The sequence below is a fragment of the Peromyscus eremicus genome, chromosome 2 (genome assembly GCF_949786415.1).
Source record: "Peromyscus eremicus chromosome 2, PerEre_H2_v1, whole genome shotgun sequence".
In the NCBI taxonomy this organism is placed as follows: Eukaryota; Metazoa; Chordata; class Mammalia; order Rodentia; family Cricetidae; genus Peromyscus; species Peromyscus eremicus.
In genome coordinates, this window is record NC_081417.1 from 152,968,905 (window position 1) to 152,992,787 (window position 23,883).

Consider the following 23,883-nt stretch of genomic DNA (forward strand, 5'->3'; position numbering starts at 1 on the left):
TCTGACATATACTTCCCTGGCACACTGAGTCTATAGAGTATTATTCTCTGCAGCACTGGGTATTTAGTGCTAAGCAAATACTCTACCGCCTCAGCATTGCCAAAAAAAAAGTACATAGGGGCTGAGAGTGTAGCTCAGTTGGTAGAGTATTTGCCCAGCAGGCAGGAGGCTCTGGGTTGGATCCCGTGCACCCCATAAACTAAGTGTGGTGGTGTACACCGGTAAGGCTAGCACTAAGAGGTGAGGCAGGGGGGTTCAAAAGTTCAAGGTCATTCTCAGTTACATCTCTTTCTTGGTCAGCCTAGGATATAGAAGATCTGCCTATAAATAAATTAAGCACATTATTTAGAAGTCTTAAGATAGGAATGGAGTTGTCCTGAGGCTCAACCATAAGAAACTCAACTCCCAACAGTTCTGAAGCCGGGAGTGGTGGCAACCCCTGTAATCCCAGAACTCTGGAGGTGGGAGCAGGACGATCAGTTCAAGGTCCTTCTCGACTACATAGCCATTTGAGGCCAGGCTGTGTGATTCATAAAAGCCCAAAGAACAAAACACAGCAGATCTAAACTGTGAGTCTCAGTTTTTGAGCACAGAGTTGGGAGTCAAGTCTTCTAGTCCCTGATCAGATGCAACAGAGCTGATATTCTACGACAGAAATGGTGTTAGCCGATTCCTCTCTCTCCTGGAGAGACTGTGACCTGGAATTTAGTGCAGTCATCCAGTCTTAACCCCTGGGATTACAGGAGCAGAGAGCCCACAGCTATGAGACACTAGCTGAACTGTGTGTCCCTGCTTCAATTTCTGCTGGGTGTGGCCAGGTGATTGTTCTGGTCCACCCCCCCGACTTCCCCACTTTTCCTCCCCAGCTTGCCTTACTCTACTATCTCCGACAGAGCAAAGGACTGTGCAATTTAAGAGCCTCGAGAAGAAGCCGGTGGTAGGGTAGTGGTGGTGGTGGTGGTGGTGGTGGTGGTGGTGGTGGTGGTGGTGCACACCTTTAATCCCAGCACTCAGGAAGCAGAGGCAGGCAGATTTTTTTGAGTTCAGCAAGGGCCAGCCAGGGCTACACAGAGAAACCCTGTCTAAGCGGGGGTGCGGTAGGGGAGTGGAGGTGGGGTGGGGAGGGTGGGAGGGTGGGAGGGTGGATTCAATTTCCTAGCTAGCCATGCTGGCACATGCCTTTTAATCTCAGCACTGAAGGGGCTGAGGCAGGATCAGGTTTGAGGCCAGCTCAGGTACATACTGAGATCCTCACTCGCATACCCTGGTATGCACACACACACCACACAGAATAAATATAAGAACTAAACATCCCCCCTCACCCACATAAACACAAAGCAAACAAACAGATACTTCACAGCCCCTCTTACAGGGTTCTGTGGCCACCTGACCCAGCAACACCACCGCCTTGACCTCACATCTTTGGCCAGCTATTAGTCCAAGCTCCTGTTCAGTCCTTACAATCATCCCCACTCTGCCCCCTTTCGTGTATGGTTTGCGTGTATACATGATCGTGCATGTGCAGGTCAGAGATCCACGCTTTCTTTATCATCCTTCACCTCATTTTTGGAGACAGATTCTCACGGAATACAGCACTCACCAACTCGTTATGCCGGTAAACCAGTGAGCCCTGGGACTGGCCTGACTGCCCCTCTGCCGGCTATGGCACCTGGCTTTTTCTCATGTGGACCCTGGAATCTGAACTCAAGTCTGCATGCTTGTGAAGCAGGCACTTGACTAATGGAGCCCCTCCCCAGCCCTTTAACAGTCCTCATTTTATCGCTGGGCGGTGGTGGCACATGCTTTTAATCCCAGCACTCGGGAGGCAGAGCCAGGCAGATCTCTGTGAGTTCGAGGACAGCCTACAGAGTGAGATCCAGGACAGGCACACAGAAAAACTTTGTTTAAAAAAAATATATATATATATATATATATATATATATATATATATATATATATATATCTCCTCATTTTACACAGAAATCTTTCATTCTATCGGGCATGATAAATTTAATTCAATAGTTATATACATTTCGATTGGCTTGAAAGTTATAAATTTATAAACTCAAGTTCCATTTGCTTTTGGGATACCATCTTACAAGGACTCCAATTTGCAGTAAGGCTCGTTAAGGAAGGGAATGGCTCAGTTGCCTTTAGCCTACTGGCTATGGGTGAGTTAGGACTTCTGTTGGTCTTTTCTGTGTCAAACAAGAAAGCCCAGCACCACTTTGAGATCTTTGGAAGCAGTTAACTCTGCAGCTCACACACGATTGAGCCTGTGATAATGAATATTCAGAGACAGGTAATGCCTGGGGGGGGGGGCGCTCACCAACCTAAGACAGAGCCCCTGTGTGGACTGGGCAGGTGTCTCCATGACAAGTAAGTTGACCTGCTGATGTCCCACGCAACCTAAGTCAGAAGCTCATTTTTTAGTAAAAGGGGGGACCTGTAGGGCCCTGGCCCCCGTTTTGGGTAGCTATTGCCTTGCTTGCTGACCTTGATGTCCTCCCTATGCTAATTCCCTGCCGGGTTCCACCATCCTGAATGCTTAAGGGATGTTCCTTGTCTGTGTATCCTGCATATTGGGCATTAACAGCTTAGATGCAAGATTGTAAAACATTGGTAGCAAACTTCTGCCCTCCCAGGTTCTCCCATTGTGCTGTAAGCCTGTATTTAAGACCTCCTCCCTCCTTCAATAAAAGGCATTTGGCATTCAAAAAAAAACAAAACAAAATCCTCATTTTACACAGGAAGAAACCGAGTCTATTAAGTAGCAAAGCTATATCCAAGCAGCCTGGCTCCAGTTCTCAACCTCCTAATGCTACAACCCTTTAATACAGTTCAAGTTGTGGTGACCCCCAAACATAAAATTACTTTCATTGATACTTCATAACTGTAGATTTTGTTATGAATCATAATGCAAATATGTTTTCCAATGGTTTTAGGCAACCCCTGTGAAAGGGTTGTTTGATCCCCAAAAGGATTTGCAACCACAGCTCTCTACTACCAGTGCTGTTTTTTTCAAGATAGGGTTTCTCTGTGTAGCTTTGGAGTCTGTCTTGGAACTGGTTTTGTAGCCCAGGCTGGCCTGGAACTCACAGAGATCCGCCTCGCTCTGCCTCCCACGGCTGGGATTAAGGGCGTGCACCACCACCGCCTGGCTCAAAATGCTCATCTAACATCTACAGGGGGCAGATCTCCAGCAACCTGGACAGTTTCATGGCTGCTCATTCTTTCCAGGTTTGGGTACATAGAGCAACGCTGCCCCAGTACATGGGCAGAATTTAAAAGGCCAGGGAGTAGGAAACAAGGACCGGAGTGAAGTAACCACCTCAATTTAAAAGAAACAGATCAAACAAAATTCTTATGATAAAAACTTTATTATCTTAAATATCAAAGGTTTTACACATCACGTTTTCTTCAGAAAGTTCCTATTAAAGAAGAAAAATAAAATAAAGTGTTTGGATTATTCAGGGCTGACTTACATTTCAAAGTGTGACCAAAAAAAGAAAATCAAACTCAAAGGCATCTAGTGCGTTCAGCTGCAGACAGGTCCTAAATGGTGGCACAATGCAACCAACTCTGGGATTACTGAGTGCAGTTCCCATAAATTCTGTTTTCCCAACTCTCGAAGCATGTGAGCGTGACTGGACCACTGGCAAGCAGATTGTGCCAACCAGCCTCGCTTCAAGAAAAGCCAGGAAACCTCGTGACACACAGGCAAGAAGCAAAGCGGGCTTCCTAGTCACAGTCTGCCAGATGGGGCTAGGAAGCCATTGAACAAGCTACCAGCCCAACTCACCATGAAGAGGTCTGGACACAAATGCACAATTAGTCTCTCATGAAAGGTGCGTGATATAGAGCAGATTTGATCAACACAAAGGATCCCCCTGATGTCCCTCCAGAACTAAACATGTCCAGGGCAGGGAAGAACCCAAGCCTAAGCACTGGGGTGGAATGGTGTGAGCCCACGTGTCTCCCAGGCTTTACGGACCTGTCAAGGAGCCTGTAAACACAGATCTGGCTAGCTCATGTAGGAACATAGGTCTACTCTGCACGTCACTGGTACATTTGTTTAAGTCTGCAGGTTGCAGGCTACTAAACTCTTAGGTACGATCACTGCCCATCACCTGACCAGGCCCAGGGAAAAATACCCCTCATCCACATTAGCTACTCCAAACCTTCTGAGATTGTTCACATAGACACAGCTCTATAAGCAGCAGGCTGACCTTTTACTCTGTGCCATCTCCTAATCTGTGGTTCAAACTTCACAGGTAGAGACTCCTACGTTCTTGAGCCATTTTCTTGGTAGATTTCCCTAGATAGTGTCCTAAAAATTAGCAGTCCCCCCCCACACTTCACAAGTCCCCTCCTCATCCCCCTAGTCTTAAGTACTGATTAATTTTTGAGCATATTTCCTAACTGTAAAGCTCAGAAATCACTAACAACCTACTTTCTTTCTATGCTTCAGGAATGCATACATTGGACTATCTTAAACAGAGGGTTGAAAAATGTCTTGCAGAGTATGTCAAGTTCCGCAAAGCAACCCTACTTGCCCATCCCACCCATCGTTCACTTATCTTGCTGCTCTGGATTTTCATTTCCACACACTGCACTCAGTTGCCTTAAAATAGCACATCCCGAGAGGCCTCCACTGAGCTCTGCTCTCCCAGATGGTTGGCATCCCAGTGCAGCCTGGCTCACCAGAGGGTGGAGGATGCTGCACACCCACCCGTCAGTGTGGCATACAGCCTCCTCAAGGAAGGAAAGGTAACTCACTCCTCTCTTCCATTTACCTGACTTCTACCCTGCCTGCTCCTTCCTGGTCAACAGCATCACACACTGATTCCTCAGCATCTTTTCAGTTATTTCTACTAAATTCTTATTTAAAATTATTTTCTCTTAGCAGTGCTGGGGGTCAAACCCAGGACCTTGTACATGCCAGGCAGGTGTTCTACCACTGAACTACACCTGTACTCCCCCCTCACTTTTCTGGAGACAGGGTTTCATGTAACCAAAGCTGGCCTGAAACTCATTATGTAGCCAAGAATGACCTTGAACTTCTGATCCTTCTGTCTCTGCTTCTCCAGTGCTGGGGTTACATTTATGCCACACCTGGATTATGCAGTGCTGGGTGCTGAACTAAGGGTTTCCTGCAGTTAGGCAAGCAAGCTACTTATCAATGGGCTACATTTCCCAATTGCTTTTTATTTTTACTTATTTTGAGACAGTTTCTCCCTGTAGCCCTTACTGGCCTTGAACTTATAGCTTAAAGGTGTGTGCCACCACATCCAGACCCTAATTGTTTAAACAAAACAAAAGTAAACATTTAAAGTAGAACTCTAGGTTTACAGCATCTGACTCACTGTGGGCTTGATTTTTTTTCCCCCCGTCAGTTCTAAACTGCAACAGAGTATGTTTAAAAAGAAAAGCATGCGACCCAGACATTACAGAATGTGCCTCTAACCTCATAGTTCCAGCTGTTTGAGGACTGCTAGTTCAAGGCCAGCCTGGGCTACACGAAATCTCTTCTCCAAAACAAAAGCATGCCAATAGGTATAAACAGATCTTAGTTAACACTTGTCTCATGTCTCTCCTAGACTGAAGGCTTCTAAGGCCAGGCTCCAGGCTCCTTCTGTTGCTGCTGAGCTCCCAGGTTCAGGGGTATTCAATGTTTGATGAACAAAAATATGGGCTCTTGCTCAGACTGCATAACTTAACAGGAGCTAACTTCCTATCTAGAATGTAAGATTTGATATCTCCCTAACAGCACAAAATGCACAACAGAAAACCTAACAAACACCTAGAAATCATTTTTGGTATACAGGATGCAGAAACTCCTATCGGGGAGACCTAATGTTTGACTGACACAGGGTAAGAGTGAGTCAAAGCGGCCACGAGCCAAGGACCACATACTGCAACCAGCCCTCTCCAGGAGAGCTGCCCCTCTGACCTTTCCTGATACTCCCAAGATGTGATGCTTCTGCTATTCAAAAAAATTAAGGCACAAAAGAAAAGCAAGTACATCCAAGGCTCACCCTGAAGTCCTTCCTGCGGCTCTCTCTGCCAACACTCAAGGGGTTAGGGAGCTCACAGGAGCTCTGTGCCAGCCCTCAGGGACCGCTGAGTTGACTTTCTGCTGTCAAGAGGAACTCATTCCCAGGAAACACAAAATGCTATCTAACGTAACTACTGAGACGAGTGGCCTTCCTTCTCCAGGAGGGGAATATATGGTAACCTTTGCCTTTCTAGTCAGCCACAGACTCTTACATCACCAAGACTGGCTTTTACTTTAAGGACCTCACATGCTATGCAGTAGCCCTACCACTCAGCCATGCCCTCAAGTCCCATGCCATTGTTAGTGATACACCAGTCAGTTCAGCCACTTCGTTCATGCTCACCACAGGTAGCAACTGGAATGCACTGCGTGAACTGGGCATGGTGGTGTGAGCCTATAATCCCAGCGTTCTAGAGGCTGAGGCAGAACTGCCATGAGTTTGAGGCCAGCCCGGGCTATGGCGAGATCCTATTTCAAAAAACAAAAAACAAAATCACACAACAAAAAAAGAAAATTTGCCTTGACTCTCCTGCAATTATTTGCAAGGCAGTTTATTATATACATGGTAGGAAGAAAAGCCGCCAGATGTGCAGGCATCTGTAGACATAAAAGCTGCTTTTCAACCTACTGCAAGATATTTGTCAATCACCTTATCTATGATAGCGTATACATATTTATTTATAGACATGAGCTGAAGAGCTGAAACAAATTCTTATGGCTTTCGCTAGAGATAGAAAGCTGTAGAGAGGGACGAACAGGCAGAAGCTACACAAGCTGGTTATAAAATCAGCGACACCAGGTCCCTATCCCATTCCTACGCACCCTCTTGCCAGAGAAATGCATTGGGTGGACACTTCGATCAGAGGGGCTAGGATTTGAGGAAGAGGTTCTCGCACACCATTCACCATCTACTCAAGCTTCCTTTGCCAAGCAACTGGTCTCCATCTATCAACACCCAAAGCCCAAACTGTGGGATGAAGGCTTCTGGCTGTCTAAAGTCCTGAACTATCCCATCTGGAAACAGTCCTTCACAGAAGCAAAGGGCCAAAGCCCAGCTGCAGTTATACTGTCTGCTACAAGCCCCTTCTACACATCAGCTTCAGCACAAGTTTTACAGGTAAATCCTCTTTGGTGCATACATGGAGACCACCACTGGAGGTAAGTGCCGACCACGGAACCTCCCGACACGGTTTGGTAAAGGAGTTGCCCGCCCTTGTGGTTATGGCTGTAATCTGACACCTGAACACTCGGATTCACGATGATTAGATCTTACTCTTGGTAGTTAGCTACTAAATAAAAACTGACAGTGACGTCCACTAGTGCCATGTCCCTTAATGTCCCTGTTCTAGGACTGCTCCATTTAAGCCAACCAATTCCTAATTTTAAAAAGATTTTCTGTTTTTAGACAGGGTCTCACTAATGTAGCTCTGGCTGGCCTTGAACTCTGCTACCTCATGGTATATGCCAGCATGCCTGGCCTTTAATTTATTTTTGACAGTTTAAAAATCAAAAGTAAGTATATGTTGAAAAGAAAGTAATGACCCAAAGGAACAAAGTATTTGGCAAATGAGTTAAGCTCAAAGGACTCCTAAAAAGAGTATCTGTGTAAACTACTGGCCTATCAGTTTGCTTCTAAAAATAAACATACCTGTAGGTACATTAAAAGCTATTGTAATGAAATCTTTTCCAGACTGGTACTCGACATTCTGCCTTAGGGCTGTCTCCCAAACTTCCACATTGTAAAAAGTCAGTAGCCAAACCACTGGGCTTTCCTGCCAGTTTCTTCTGTTCAGAAGGCCTTGGGGTGAGTGGGTGGGTCTGTCATCAGTACCTTCTCTACCCACCCTATCCTGTGGTCTCAAAGATTTGTAACCCTAAAACATACCCCAACCCACCCCCAAGCAAATACCAGGCCTCGCCGCGCTGCTGCTGGATCTGGTTCTAACCACAGCTGAGTCGGGCGACAGAACCCCGGAGCAGTTGCCTAGTGTTACCAACATACATCTTTGGTGCAGAACATGCAAAGAGTGTACGAGCTGTGCTCGTCTGAAACAAAGAACTTCTTGGCTAGCCTGATGTTCTGAGTGCCAGTTAATGGAGAGCAGGAAACTGCAAGGCCATCCAGAAACCATCTCCTAATTCCAGAAAGGATCATGATACTCTGTGTGACTTGCCATCATGTCCTGAAGTGAGTCTCGGCACACAAATAATATGGCAGGAAGGAGGATGGACCAGAGAACAGATCCCTGTAAGTGACCCTAAGGTTTCAAAAACCCCTGAGATATGAACCCGTCTCTGCTCAATGACTTTAATTTTGATGGTAAGAACAGACTTTCAGAGCGGGGGAGGAAGAGATTGACGTTAGATAAAAATCAGTTAATGCTAAGTTCAGAAATCGATTTCGACACTTCCATTTCAACAAACTGCAAACTCTCACTGGGAACCAGGAATTATCCTTAAGATCCTTTTCAAGAAAAGCAAGATTCCAGATTCCTGCCAGACATCTAAGACAATAGTTTATGTTCTAGGAAAGGATGCTTTCAAACCTATCGGGAGGGATTACTGCACAGTGGGGCCCACAGGACAACTTGCAAGGCGAGAACTTACATTAAAAAGGCCACGATAAACACATCTACACATTCCACCCCAACTCTACCTCAACGTGGTGAACACAAACATGGATCCTGCTTAGAAAAAGAAACTCCTGAGGAAAGAAAGGGATGAAAACTGTACCAAGGCCACTGTAGTCAGAACTTCAGCTGTACTCACTGCCATGAAGAACACTCACAGATGGATGGACCAGTCTAAGCACCAAGAGGACTAGGGACAAAGGTTCTCCTAGCTCAGTCTTGCTCAGCTCAGAGCTTAGACTGACAGTGGGAAGAACCTCCCACCAGACATGTTTCAGAAGCTAGGCTCCTGGCGGCCAATCCGTGAGCTGAAGCTGGACTCACCACTGGCCACTGAGGGCTGGGGTGCCAGTGAGATGCCCCAAGCCCTATCTCTAGTACATTCCAGTGTTTTGTCTAAGCCATTATCTTTTACTCACAGTCCTTGACATTTGCAAATGGAATTATGATCAGGTTTTTTCCCCTTCCCTTTTTAAATACAAGTAGCACCATGTTTCACTCTAATGTGAATTCCCCCATTCCCACCCACTGTCATAAAGGTATTTGGCAATCAGTCCATGCAGCAGCCTATTATGCACAAGACAGCCCAGGTGTTAAGCCCTCCCGCTCATCCTACTTAAATGTCACCCCTGAGCACACAAATCAAACATACAACTCGAGAAGTTATTGAATTCGTCTCCAGCGTCCTGTTCTAAGCCACATCCTGCACACAGCACAGCCAGTCACAGCAGGCGGCTGACCTGTTCCTAGCTGCACAGGTGGCAGGTTCCTCATGGCTCCTGCTTTCAAAGCATTCACTCATCTAAAATGGTATGCTATACACAAAACCATCCATTTTATTCCAGAATACATCATCTTAATGAGAATAAAAAGCTTTTGTATGCACATACTGCCAATACATTTTAAAAGGCCCAAAATTTAACAAGTAAAATAGACAAATTCATCAGACAAAAGATCATAAATTACTTTGGCCGGAAAAAAAAAAAAAAATCTGGCTCAACATTTTGCTTGCAGGTTTCTACATATACTGTGTATGTGTGTGGTGAGTGTGTATCTGTGTGGAGAGGGCTTTCACAAACGGAATGGAGTACAGTCAGCCCACTGTCCCACGATTACGTAGGGACCACAATGTTCTTTGCTAGCAAGACAAGAAGTGCAAGGTCTGCATTCCCACCAACTCGATGCAAAGCCCCGAGGGCTTCTTGCAGAGTGAAGCCGGCACCAAGAATCCGGTTAACATCTGCGGCGGGAAAGATGAACGGCGGGAGAGCGGAGGGAGAAGACAAGGGCTGTGTAGCAGGTGGGTCCAATCCATGAAAGGGCGGCGCAGCTCCAGGGCAGACATCGCTGGTCTCCGGCCCGTCTGTGCCTGGATTCTGCATGTGCTCAGAAGGCTGACTGTGGGTACCCTCCTCACCTACTGCAAATGTGGGTGACATTTCTACACCTGAGGTGCAGCGTGACTCATCAGATGGTTTGGCTGAGGTTATAACGACAGAACAGTTCTTCCTGGCCGACTCCCTTGGTCTGGGGGCAACTTCTCTGCCATTTGACAAGCTATCGCCCAGACCCCTGAAGCTAGTGTATGCTTTATCTTCTATCCCAGCACAAGGTGCAGTGCCTACGATGTCTGTCTTTTCTGATTCAGAGGTGGCCTCGTGACAGGAGACTTGTGGGTACTGGTCACTAGGGATCAGATGCTCATTTTGGGCCCTCTTTCCTGAAACGTCCAAAATACCTGCTTGGCTCTCAGCTTCCATCTCTGACTGACAGGTAACATCTTCAGGTGCATTTTCCAAAGCTGGCTTACAGCTAATGACCAAAAGTTCATGCAGTTCTTTCAAGGCCACTGTGACAGACGAACAAAATTCTTCAGCTGCCTCCACAGAGGGGTGACCGTGGTCACTTAAAGGGGAAGGGGAACTGCGGCTATCTTTGCTATCCATCACAGACATTTCAACAGTATCTTCTGGGAGCTGCAAATGCCGGGTCGAAATGGAATGTTCCATGCTTTCACAGGAGGGGTTACACTGTCCTGTTTCCACTTCCATTGAGGGATTATCTGAAGTGAGATGCGATGCACCAGGGCTCTTGACACTGACATTCTGCCTGCCTGTTGAGCTGCACAGAGCAACCAGAGACTCTTCAACTGTATCCACTTCCATCAGGGTTTCTGAGCATGAACAGCTACAGTACCCTGAAGCTAGACTTTTCTCTGTACTTAGAAGATGAGCATTTGTCTGAAGTTCATCTCTTTTCATCACAGCTTTCAAATTGACAATTTTTTCTTGGTCCTGTTGATTTTCTTCATGAAGTTCAAGATCTTCTGTGTCACAAAGACATTCTTGGTCATGTGGAACGTTCTGCTGTCCACTCCCATTGTGTGGTTCTCTGTGTTGCTGAAGGCCATTCACTTGACTTGGGTTCTGATTTTCTGGATGCCAATTCTTTTCTTCCACAAATACCTGTGGCTCATGCATCCCAGTAGCTGTGTGAGAGAAACTAGTGTCCTGTCTTGTATGGAGATAAACTCTGAGGCCCTGGGTTCTTCCTTCAGCAGCTTTCTCTGGATTATCTGCAACAAATGCTTCTTCAGATGAATTACGAAAAGGCATAGCTGGATTCTGGTCTGCTGGGGAAGCGAGATCAGGAAGACCCTGCAGAGGAGGAGGAGGGTCTGTTTTCTTAGAGCTTGTCTGAAATTCAGCCGAAGTCTTCATAGCCTCCATAGCTATAGGTTCAATGCTACTGGGGTCACTGGGCTTGATGGCGCAGACTGAAGCAGAGACAGAGCGAGCGAGACTCGTAGGGCTGCCAACCTCAGGACTCTGCCCAGAAGAAGGGGCTGGAGGGTGGAATCCATCTGAAGTCAGCAACGATGACATTCCCTGTGAGGTAGATTCTTTACAGCTTTTCTCTGTGAAAAGGAAAAAAAAACAAAGTAAAGGAAAGAAGAAAGATTAGTTAGCAGATCACTGTATTATCAGAGAATAAAATCTCAAAAGAATAAAAGCAGGTCTTTTAATTTAGGTCTCTCTTGGAAACATGAGGCTAAAAAAAAAATACAAGAATCTTTCTGTAGTAAATGAGGACAAGAATCTTTCTGTAGTAAATGAGGTAGCATCACTGAACCTGAATCGAGTGTGTCTTTTTTTTTTTGTTTTTTTTTTTTTTGTTTTTTTTTTTTTGGTTTTTCGAGACAGGGTTTCTCTGTGTAGCTTTGCGCCTTTCCTGGAACTCACTTGGTAGCCCAGGCTGGCCTCGAACTCACAGAGATCCGCCTGGCTCTGCCTCCCGAGTGCTGGGATTAAAGGCGTGCGCCACCACCGCCCGGCCTCGAGTGTGTCTTTAATAAACGTTATTAAAATTCCATATGTAAAGAACTGTAACATGCACTTGACAATGGCTCAAAGACAGTTATGTGTGTATTTATCTCAGACAGTCTCACTACATAGCTAGCCTGAGCTGGCCTTACTCTTGAGATCTGCCCCAGCTTCTGGAGTGCAGGCTATTGGAGCATCCCATCATGCCAAGCAGCTATGCTTCTTTATTTCTGGTGAAATTTTGGATCTTCATTGGATGATTCTCACAAGCTTTCTTTTTATTTTTTTTTTTTTAAAAAAAGGCGCCCAGTTGTTCAGTCCTGAACTATCAGCGATTCTCACGTGTCAGCCTCCTGATGCTGGAATTACAGCATGGGCCACCACAGCCGGCTCCAGTAAACTTTCTCACGTTTCAAATGTAAGCTTAAGTTATACAGAAGAAATCCAAAAGCAAGCATGCTGGGTGGGGACAGAGTGGGGCAACCAGGATGGGGTTTACATGCCTAGAGATCCCTAGAAAACAGAGAAGTAAACAATGGATTTCATTTCTACCCAAGCTTCTAAAAAATCATGGTACAATCGAGCACCCAACTCAAAGAACAAAACAAACCTAGAGATGAATCAGACAAGAGTTTTATTTATCTGATCAAGCACTGTAACTATTTATTTAACCATTTTTGAGGCAAGATTTCCTGGCTCCCAGGCTGGCCTCTAACTTGATCAAGCACAAGGATGATCCCTCCCAGGTTATATGGTACTGGGGACCAAACCTAGCTTCCATGCCAGGAAGGCACTCTACTAATCCAACTACATCTCTAGCCCTGTAATGTAGTTCTGTTTGGTCTGGAACTTGTGGCACTCCTCCTGCTTCAGTCTGAGCGCTGGGATTACAATACGCACTAGCATGCCCAGCTTCCAAACACTGCAACTCTAATACAGCATAATAAAACTGACAAGATTTAAGATCTTTGCTGAGTACAGGGGAGGGAGGGTAGAGGAACAGTGTACTAGGCAACAGTAACTTAAGAGTTGCTCTAATTTACCAACCCTTCAAACATGATGGCAGGCTCAAATACTAGTTCAGTGCAGATACCACAATGACACCACTCAATAGGTCCAACTCCTTCTGGTACCATTAAAAACTGGCCTCTTAAACACTCAAAATGTCTTTAATTAAAAGATCCAGGCTGTTATCAAGGCTGGAAACAATCGGCTCCTGGGTTCAATTCAATTCAGATGCTTTGTGCTGAAGAGCAGCGACATCAGCGCTCCTGCTGGGTCTCCACTCCTCAAGTCCTGCAGAGCAGCTGGGATTCCAGCGGCCGACACTGAGCAGACACTGTGAGCAGCTTTAAAGGACGGGCTGTGCTGGGAAGCCGCTGGCTTTCCCACTTCTGGGGTGAAACAGGATTTCTGTTTTCTTTCTTTCTTTTTTAAAAAAAGATTTATTGTTCTATCTTCATGGACACCTTTATGCCAGAAGAGGGCATCAGATGCCACTAGAGATGGTTGTGAGCCACCTGGTGGGTGCTGGGTATTGAACTCAGGACCTCTGGAAGAGCAGACAGTGCTCTTAACCTCTGAGCCATCTCTCCAGACCTGAGACAGGATTTCTTAATGTAGTCGTTTGTCCAGAAGCTTACTATGTACACCAGGCTGGCCTTGAACTCAGAGATCCTCTAGCCTCTGCCTCCTAAATGCTGGGATTAAAGGTGTAACCTAGCACACCAGGGTCTAGGCTGCTCTTGAACTAGGGATTCTGTCACCACCATTTTTCAAGTGCTGGGATCCTCAGGAGGTGTCACCACACTTGGCTCAATTACTGACTTCCTCCCCTCGCCCCCACCCCTCTGATAAAGGAACTCACTATGTAGACCAGGCTCATGGATTCCGCCTGCCTCTGTCTCCCCAGTGCTGGAATTAAAAGTGTGCGCCACCATATCCTATATAGCTATTGACTTCTCTACCTGCCCCCGCCCCCAACAAGTTTTTTCTGTATAGCCCTGGCTACCCTGGAAGTTGCTCTGTAGATCAGGCTAGCCTCAAACTCAGAGATCTGCCTGCCTCTGCTCCCCAAGTGCTGGGACTAAAGGCGTGCGCTACCATTGCTTGGCTCAATTATTGACCTAAGGAATTTTTCTTAAAGTTTAGTGAAAAACAGGATAATGATTTTGTCTATTTAAACTACGTTCACTAAATCTAAAAAGTTCCTAGTTTTATCAATCTAATCAATAAAGCTGACTCTGAAAGAAGTTCAGTTTGGAACTAGTGCTAACATAAAAAGCACATTGTAACAGAATATCCATGTCAGCATGTACCACTCCTGGGTTCAGTGTTAAGCACCTGCACAACCCAAAAAGCAGGTGAGGTGAAGGTAAGCCTTGGCGGACTTTGTACTTACTATTAGAGCAGCATATATGTCGTCCTTCCGAAACTAAATAGCTAGTACCACCGGGGATTAGAAAAAGAGCCTAATGGACATTAACTATGCCTAATGTCCTTAAAATGAAAGAGCAAGAGCGAGCGAGCGAGCGAGCGAGCGAGCGAGCGAGCGAGACAGAGCGAGAATATGAAATGTGAGTCTAATTACAACCAGCCTCCAAACCCTTACTAAAGCTGGGCTTCAGATAGAATTAACAAATGCACACAGACCAACACAGTCCTGTTGACAATACCGAAGTGACAGCAGATGCTCCCACAGGTTTGTCAAGCCAAGGACAGAAGAAAAGGTCAAGTCTCGGCTCTTACTGTTTGGGAAAAAAAAGCAGGTTCTGTCAACACTTTCCCCCAAGACAGTTTCACTAAACAGTCCAGGCTGGTCTCAAACTTTGCATCCTCCTCCCTCAACTTCCCAAGAAGGGGATGGCAGGAATGCATTACCACACCCAGCCCACCTATTACTATGATTCTGGAAAAGTCAATTGGCTCAAGTTTCCATTTCTCCTCAGTAAGATGAAAATTTTGCCCTTCTATAAACTTCAAACATCCGAGGACTTCCAGGTTTTCAAAGTAAAATGGCTTAAGAAATTCATGCCAATAATCTTGACGCAGTGTTTTCAACTGTCAGGTGGTAGGTACGAGAGTACTTTTTACTAAGACTCTCCCCCTGGACTGTTCCCATAAACAATAACAAGGATTTATGCCTACATACATATAAATGTATATACAGGCTAGTTGTAACCAGAGTGAATAGGGAGAAACATGGATGACAAGTCTTGAATTTCCAAAATGGTTCCAGACAGAGAGATTTTTCAAAGCACAGGCGATACGTGGACGGAAGGTTAATGTGGTGTCTATAAATACCTGGTCTGGGGCCCACTCCAGCTGCAGCACACACACACTACATGCATCATGGCTTCTGACGCTCTGTTTGGATTAGGAAACAGACAAGCAAACGTGGGTTAACAATGCAGAACCACACAGCATGCAGGGCTGCAGTCCTCAATCCTTCCCATCCTTCCAATCAGGAGCGAGGAGTCCAGGTTGAGGGATGTTTCCACAGCGTGGGCATCTCTTCAAAGACACCAGCAAGGTTTCTACATTAACAGATTTTTTTCCCCCAAGACAGGGTTTCTCTGTGTAGCTTTGCACCTTTCCTGGAACTCACTCTGTAGCCCAGGCTGGCCTCGAACTCAGAGTTCCGCCTGCCTCTGCCTCCCGAGTGCTGGGATTAAAGGTGTGCACCACCACCGCCCGGCTCAGATTTTTAACTGTACTTGGAAAGAAATTATTCCATAGCTCTGCACAGATGTTGGAGGCAAACAGGCCACAGGCAGTCAATCCATCAAAAGAACTGCTTGAAGACCACTCTGTAATGTTAGCGAACAAGTGTAGGAGCTTCTCAAACTTCTCAAAAGTCCTATTATTATTATTATTATTATTATTATTATTATTATTATTATTTGTTTGTTTGTTTGTTTGATTTTATTTTATTTTTTTTTGAGACAAGGTCTTGCTATGTATATAGCCCAGACTGGCAGAACATGACATCCCAATTGCAGGGTTTATAGGCAAGTGCCAGCACAACTGGTTCATGTTTATTTTCTGAGGACAAATCAAGTCTGATTAAGTCCCAGCTACTGCCTTCTTCAGTTAACCAGCATATAGACATGTTAAGAGAGCTCCTACTGACTGTAGACAGACACAAAGGGTAAAGATACCCTGATAATTAACCAAGTAACTTTCTGAAAATACTTTTACAAATTATGTCCATAATTGTGAATTTTAATGATCTTAGGCAGTTGGTCCTCCAAATAAATCAAGTCTAACCTTGCAGAATGACACCATTAGAACACTACTACAAAAATCAGCAGTTTACCAGGTCAGTAGCAAAGGCTCCATTGATACAGTGGTTTCTGAAACTGGCCAGACCTTCCTTTGCTGATCCTGAAAATGTCTCACCTACTTTAGTCACCTGAACTGTAAGAGGAGCTCTTCAGGAGGCTGAGGGTTAATGGGTTAGGAACACTGCTGCCATCAGCTAGTGCTTCTCTAATCACAGCACGTGGCTGTGCAGGAAAAGATCTCAAAACATCAGCATCCCGTCTAAGTTGCCAAGTTACTGTCTATAGGCTGAGGAGGTAGATGAGCTCACTCAGGCTGACCTTCCGGGAAAATTAAAATGATTGCTGGTAACTCGAAACTCCACTTTACATACAGTGAAGCTGGACCACAAGGTGACCAAGGCCAACCTGGAAGTTCCATCAGCTACACAATCCCATTCCAGAGGCTCAAGGCTACACACACCTGCAGGTTCTCCAGGAAAACATAATAAAACTTTTCAAACATATTATCTTTGTCTTGAGCAGAAAATCTATTCCATGAACTTGTAATTCTAACACACTCTCTACCAGGAAAAGCAAAGTCTGAGATAGTCACATTGATGAATAATCCTGACCCAAGACTTCAAGACAACTCACTTAAAAGGTAATTCTTTTCAGTTTTTAGAAAATGCACCCAGAGTCACTGTTCTGTTAACAAATGGGGAATTTCAGCAAAGTTATCTTGATCCATTTTCCTCAGAAGATTCTGCTTTCTCTTCAGATTTAGAAGGCATTAGCTTGGCTTCACAGCCTTAGTCTGGGACCTCAGCGAACATGAATACTACAGTTGATTAACGTTAAGATTACACTGGTCACTGATTCTTCTCGTTGGTGGCAGCACTTTCAGTAAACTTTCCCTGCTTAGTCACAGTGATAATGCCTTCCTTCAAATCAAACAGGCTGAGAAAATGAGACATTTCTAGAGAAATACTGCTGATCTTGAAAGTGTGTGCTTACTGCAGAAGTTTCTTTATGGACAAAACAGGATGTTTCAGAAACATCCGAGCAAATAACGACCTAACCTTGAACAAAGCACTGGATCCTTGTTACTCTTTTTTTTTCCGAGATAGGGTCACACTATGCAGAACAACTTAGCTGAACCCAGAGGTGGAAATCCGCTCTGCCTCCTGAGTGCGGGGATTAAGGTGTGTGCCACCGCTCCAGGCTCCTCTGGTTGTTTGTTTTGTTTTGTCACAGGTATGTCTACACAGCCCAAAACAGCCTGGAACAATACTCAGCCAAAGCTGGGCCTGAATTTGTGATTCTTCGGCCCTGGTCTCAGACTGCTGCTATTTTTGGGTTTTTTGAGACAGGTTTCTCTGTGTAACAGCCAGGGTTGTCCTGGAACTCACTCTGTTGACCAGGTTGGCCTCCAACTCACAGAGATCCCCTATCCCCTGCCTCTGCCTCCAGAGTGCTGAGATTAAAGGCATGTGCCACCACACCCAGCTCCCCAGATTCTTTTTTCTTGAGCTGTTGAAACAGGAGTCCTTTCAAGTTTTTGTATTATGAAGTATTTATCTGTGGGCATGCCTAGGTCAGAGCATAGCTGTGGAGTCGACACTCTTCTTCCACATTTGGGCTCTGGTTTCTAGGCTTCTGTGGCAAGGGTCTTTACCTGCTGAGCCATGGCAATGCAAACCCCTGTCTGCCCTCTCTCCTTTTTGAGACAGGGTCTCAGATATTCCAAGCTAGCCTTGCATTCGGATTATCCCATCTTTACCTCCTGAGTGCTGGAATTCTAGGTGTGTACCACCTCACCCATTTTACGTGGTACTGGGGACTGAGCCTCCTCACCATGGTATTAAGAGTAAGAAGACAACGAACATACCTCTGCTGAAAAATGAAGCTAATTCCTAGAAAGGCCTTTCCCCACTAACGACACAGCACTATTCAAATGGTCAGCCCCAATACCTGCATCCTCTGCTGATTTTTGAATGGCTTCTGCTAATTCTTGGTCTGCAATCTCCTCTGGCCGTATGTCCTCTCGCCCAGTTCCATATGCCAAGCGGGCACACTCCGGTAGCTCCCCCTCAGGAAGGAAGGTGGTCTGTGAGCCTGTGGTGCCAATCACCAGTACATTTTTCTTCAAGTCAATCGAACACTGGAGGAAGAAAGCAAAGAACATCAGCAAATGAAGCTCCCTACAGAAGAATCAAGTCTTAGTTCCACAGTCGACCACTAAAGACCATTACCAGGAAAAGACAGTTTAACAATTAAAACAAACATAACCTTACCATCTACCTGAAAGCATCAATTTTTTACAGCTGGCTTTGGAGACACAGTCTTGCTATGTAATCCAGGATGATCTCGAACTCACTTTGTAGCCTAAGACAGCCTCCAACTCACCCTCCTCCTGCCTGTGTGCTACTCCATCTCCCTAAACCTTTTCTGATTTTAGAGATAGGCCCTTGAACTCAGCGTGTATATAGTGGAGGCTGGCCTTGAACTCCTGAGGCTTGTCTCTATTTGTCTCGTTTCTGCTGCTGTGTTGCATACTTCAGGCCCTTGTGTCTCCATGTCCTATCTTGGGCACAGATGCCACCGCATCCATCAAGGGCTCTGGGGATAAGTGGGGGTCTTCGGGCTTGCACAGCCACTGCAGCTAGTGTTACACCCAGTCATCTCTCTGCCCTCCTTTGTTTTTGTATTTTTTGAGGCAGGGTCTATAGTCCAGACCATCCTTGACCTCTTGATCCATCTGCCTGAGGCCAAGTGGTGGGATCACAGGTGTGGTGGCCCACCACAGCCACTTTACTCTTATTTACATTATCCTTCCCTGTGTGTTTTTATCTCTACTTAAAAGTCTGACATTGCCATGTACATGATTTATATCTGTAAAGTTAGAAAATACCAGTGTGTGCTAAACAATAGCAAGACAGTGACAAATAAACAACTTAGTTTTCATTTACATATTTATACATTTGGCATTTAAAATGCTAAATCAATATAATACACATTATTTTTCAGGCTTTTTTATTTTAGGAGCCTGAAACTAGACAGCCTTCCATATACTAGTCAAGTCCCACCTGATTTACATCATCGTGTGGAATATTTAAAACATAGTGGCATGAAGGCATTGACTTTATTTAAAAACCCACAGTGGGATTCAGGTATACTCAGTGGTACAGCACTTCCTTAGCAAAACAAACAAATATAAACTACTGTGGCATTTCATTACGCAGCAGACACTAACCAATGGTCTGCAATGAGCATGGTAGATCTTAGTTAGGCTTTAGATGAGAAATAAATTATCATGACAAATTAATGTATTGTCAGATAATCCTCACTGTATGAACAAAGCATTTTCATTCTCTAGCCTTTTAATCTCAAGGTTCTATTGTTTAATTAACAGCTAAGAAAAGCATGAATTAAACACCTGCAGGAAATCAGCAAAAAACTCTTTTGACTTCTGTCCTTTTTTTTTGGTTTTTTGAGACAGCGTTTCTCTGTGTAGCTTTGTGCCTTTCCTAGAAGTCACTCTGTAGTTCAGGATGGCCTTGAACTCACAGAGATCCGCCTGCCTCCGCCTCCCAAGTGCTGGGATTAAAGGCTTGCGCCACCCACCCTCCAGGCCCCTTTTGATTTCTAATCAGAATCTTAAAATTAGACAACTTAATAAAGGGAAGTCCCTCCCCTCAGGGATCAGGGAAACCCCTGAGAAAGGAGATAGAGGGAATGGACGACACCAATATAACTAGGCCCTCTAAATCAACATAATCCAAACTCATATGAACTCAGAGAATGGGGCAGCATGTACAGGGTCTATATAGGTCTGTACCAGGTCTTCTGCATGTATATTATGACTTCTAGTTTAGTATTTTTAAGGGATTCCTGAGTGTAAGAACAAGTGGGTCTCTGTTTCTTGTGCCTTCTCTTGGGCTCTTTTCCTTCTGTTCATTTGTCCAATTCTGATATGTTAGTTTTGTTTTATCAGATTATAATCCCTTAGAAACCTGTTTGTTTTCTAATGAGACAGAAAGGTGGATCTGGATGGGAGGGGAGACAGGGAAGAACTGGGAGGAGTAGAGGGAGGGGAAACCATAACCAGGATTTATTGTGACCCCCCCCCCAAAAAAAATCTATTTTCAGTAAAAGGAAAAAAAAGGAACAAGAGCACTTGTTTTCGCAGAGGACCTTCTATTCCCAGTACCACATGGTGTTTTATAACCATCAGAATGTTAGTTCCAGAGGATCCAATGCTTTCTTCTTACCTTTAAGTGCACCAGGCACACATGTGGTGCATACATGTGAATAAAACAGATAAAGTCTAAAAACCGTTAAGGTTAAAAAATAAATAAATAAATAAGACTGCTAATTATAATGTCAAAAGAGACAAGATTTAACTTATCCCTAGAGGCTTTACAAGGAGAGATCTGTGCTGTTGTTCTGAGACAGGGTCTCACAGGCGCCTGCCAGGCCACCTCTCTGTTCTAGGTGCTAGGATCTAAGCGCTAGGATTAAAGGTGTGCACCACCACACTCATCTGACAGACTCCATTTGTAATGACAGTCATCTCAACTCTGTACAACAGAATCTACCAAGGACACTTCCATGTTTGAGAAACCATGTTTCTTTCTTGGTTTGTCAATATATGAAACTAGCAGAGTTGATGTGAATACTAGAGACCCAGAGCAAAAGCAGAGGGCGGAGGCATGATGGTACATGCCTATAAATCCCAGGAGCAAGAGGCAAGAGTATGCGAGTTGAAGGCACCCTACAACCTCAGCACTGGGGGAGCGGACACACCAGGACCCCTGGAGTTGCTGCCCTACCTGTCTAGTCAATCCGGGAGCTCTGGGTCAGTGAGAGACACTATCTGAAACAACAAGGTAAGACAGACCAAGGAAGACACCTGTTGTCAACCTCTAGCCTCCATGCACTTACGTGTGTCCATGTATCAAAAGCTCTAATTACCTGATGCCGTTTAAGCATGTCCAATCCCAGAAGCATGTCCATAGGCTGTTCTTCGAGTATGGAGAAGGAACATGCCAGGAAATCACCTTCAATCTGAACCTGAGCTAAAGCACAGAAGAGAAGAAGATATTACTGATGTTGCTTCCCAAGCCCAGGGCGAGTTGTGAGAAACCCATCACTCTGTGTCTGGGTTTCCTGGACGCAGGCAAGGCAAGGAGGGACAACAGTGAAACAAGATGAAAGCACTGAAGCAGACGGGCAGAGCTACTGTTCTGAGGACTGGGCTTGTTGTGGGCCGCCGCCAGGACCATGCTCAGCAGGTGACGAAAGGAAGCCTGAAGAGGATTAAAAAAACAACACATACACAAGAACAGTAACAGTGAAGGCAGTTCTCTGGTATTAACAAGTGGCTTCCTATATACTTATAAAAGGTCTACCGGGTATTTGTGAGTATACGTGTATACATGGGTTGCTGAGGATGGAGCCCAAGCCATACCACTCAGACACATTTTGCACAAATGTTTCCAAAAAGCTGTAGAACCAGCATATTTTAAACCTTTAAAACCTTTAAAGTAAACCTCCATGCAAGAAAAGGCTTCTCATTGCCTGTTAGAACCAAGTATCTACTTTTCAAATCAGAGACACAAGGAGGGTCTGGCTTTGCTTGCAATCTCCTACTTCTCAGGTTAAAATTTATTTTACTAGAGGCTGGAGAGACAGCTCAGCAGTTAAGAGCACTGGCTGCTCTTTCAGAGGACCTGGGTTCAATACCCAGCACTGACATGGTAGCTACAACTATCTGTAACTCCTGTTCCAGGAGGTCCAACAGCCTCATACAGACATACATGCAAGCAAAACACCATTGCACATGAAACAAAAAAGATTATTTTACTAGGGGATGAAGGGATGACTCAGCAATTAAGAGCACTGGCTGCTTTTGCAGAGGACCCAGATTCAATTCCCAGCACCCACAGGATAGCTCACAATCACCAATAACTCTAGTTCTAGGGGTCCTGTACCCTCTTCTGGCTTCCACAGGCACCAGGCACACATCACACATGTGATGCACAGATGTAAATGCAGGCAAAAACCCGTAAATAATAATAATAAAAGACATTAAATTACTTTGCTACTATTAAGTAGCAAGCCAAAGAGAGTGTGAGATATGTGTCCAATATAAAGCATAAGAAACAACCATACATTATCCAGATAAAGAAATAGAAAACCACAACGGGAGACTGCCTCAGTGGTTAAGAGTGCTTCCAAATGACCCGAGTTCAGGTCTCAGAACCACTGGCAGGCAGTTCACAACTGCCTGTAATTTCAGTTAGCTTCTGCACACAAATGGTATACACTTAGCTAGACACATACACATAAATAAAAATAAAAATAAATCTTAAAAGGAAAAAGAAAACCAAAGTGTTACGATTCCTATATTCCTCCTATCTCCTCCAACTCTCCCAACTATCTTAGTTCTGTGTTCATCATTTTTAGCTTTTCTTAGATCTTCAAATAGTATTATACATATTTCTAGCCAACATTACTGTCTATTTTGTTATTTTAAAATATTATTTGTCTTTTTAAGCGCTGGAACTATAGGTGTATGATACCACATGTGCTCAAAGCACTCACCCCCCCCCCCCAACACACACACACACATACACCAGGTTTTCTCTGTGTGGCCCTGGCTGACGTGGAACTTGCTGTATAGACCAGGCTGGTCTGGAACTCAAAGATTTGCCTGCCCCTGCTTCTGAGTGCTGAGATTAGTTTGAAGGCATGCACCACCATGCCCAGCTCTCAAGGCAAACTTCTTAAACTTGCTGGCCATGGTGGAGCTCACCTTTAATAATCCAGAGGCAGAGGCAGGCATATCTCCCAAGTTCAAGGCCAGCTTGGTTTTATAATGAGTTCCAGGGTTAGCCAGGGCTACAGAGAGACCCTGTCCAAACAAACAAACAAATTCAAAATCAATCTTTCTCTTGTTTTCTTCATTATCTTCTCCTCCTTCAGTTTTGGAGTCAGGATCTCATGTAGTCCAGGCTGGTCCTAATTGTGCTGCCTCCACTTGCCAAATGCTTAGTTTACAGGTTTACGTGACACCACATTTCAAGCTGAGAAGTTCTGCCTCTAAGCACATGTGCAGGTGTGAACATGTATGTGGAGACTGGAGTTTGAGGCTAAATGTCTTTTCCTCTATTGCTCTCCATAGCAGTTTTTGAAATAGGGTCTCACTGAACAAGGGACTCACCATTTTGGCTGGGCTGGACGGCTTACCAGTCCCCAAGATCAGCTACTCTGTGCTTGCAGCCTTGAGGCTGCAGACAGGTGCCATCACACCTTGCTTTTGCATGCTGAGATCCAAACTCAGGCTCTCACACTTGCACAGTAAGCATTTTGCTAATTCGACCTTTCTCTAACCCACATGGGCTGTAATCCACCTGGACAATTGTATGTGCGTGCTGTGAAGTTGGTCTCATTTCCAAGTCCCCTCTCTACAAGAACGTGCAGCTACCCCAGAACACCGCCAATTCTCTCTTGCTCTAAGATTTCCAGATATCTAGAGTGCGGATGACCCCTGGGTGATGAGAGCTAAAACCAGAAACTAATTGAGACCTGCACAGGGTCCAGCT

At 45.0% G+C, this 23,883-nt stretch overlaps 1 protein-coding gene across 3 annotated transcripts in view; it reads right to left on the reverse strand.

Annotated features, from left to right (window-relative positions):
* Positions 1-9,506: 9,506 nt before the first annotated feature.
* Positions 9,507-23,883, reverse strand: part of LOC131904265 (protein DDI1 homolog 2) — a 41,731-nt gene continuing 27,354 nt past the window's right edge. Inside the window, exons 7-9 of one of the 3 annotated variants that reach the window (XM_059255331.1) lie at positions 21,251-21,354; positions 18,248-18,437; positions 9,507-11,605 (exon numbers count right to left, since the gene is read on the reverse strand). In XM_059255331.1, coding sequence (XP_059111314.1) covers positions 9,801-11,605; positions 18,248-18,437; positions 21,251-21,354 — 2,099 coding nt within the window. In that variant the 3' untranslated portion in view covers positions 9,507-9,800. Of the gene's footprint in view, positions 11,606-15,314; positions 15,378-18,247; positions 18,438-21,250; positions 21,355-23,883 lie in introns of those variants that run through there. The other 2 variants (XM_059255332.1, XM_059255333.1) reach the window with 2 other exon arrangements.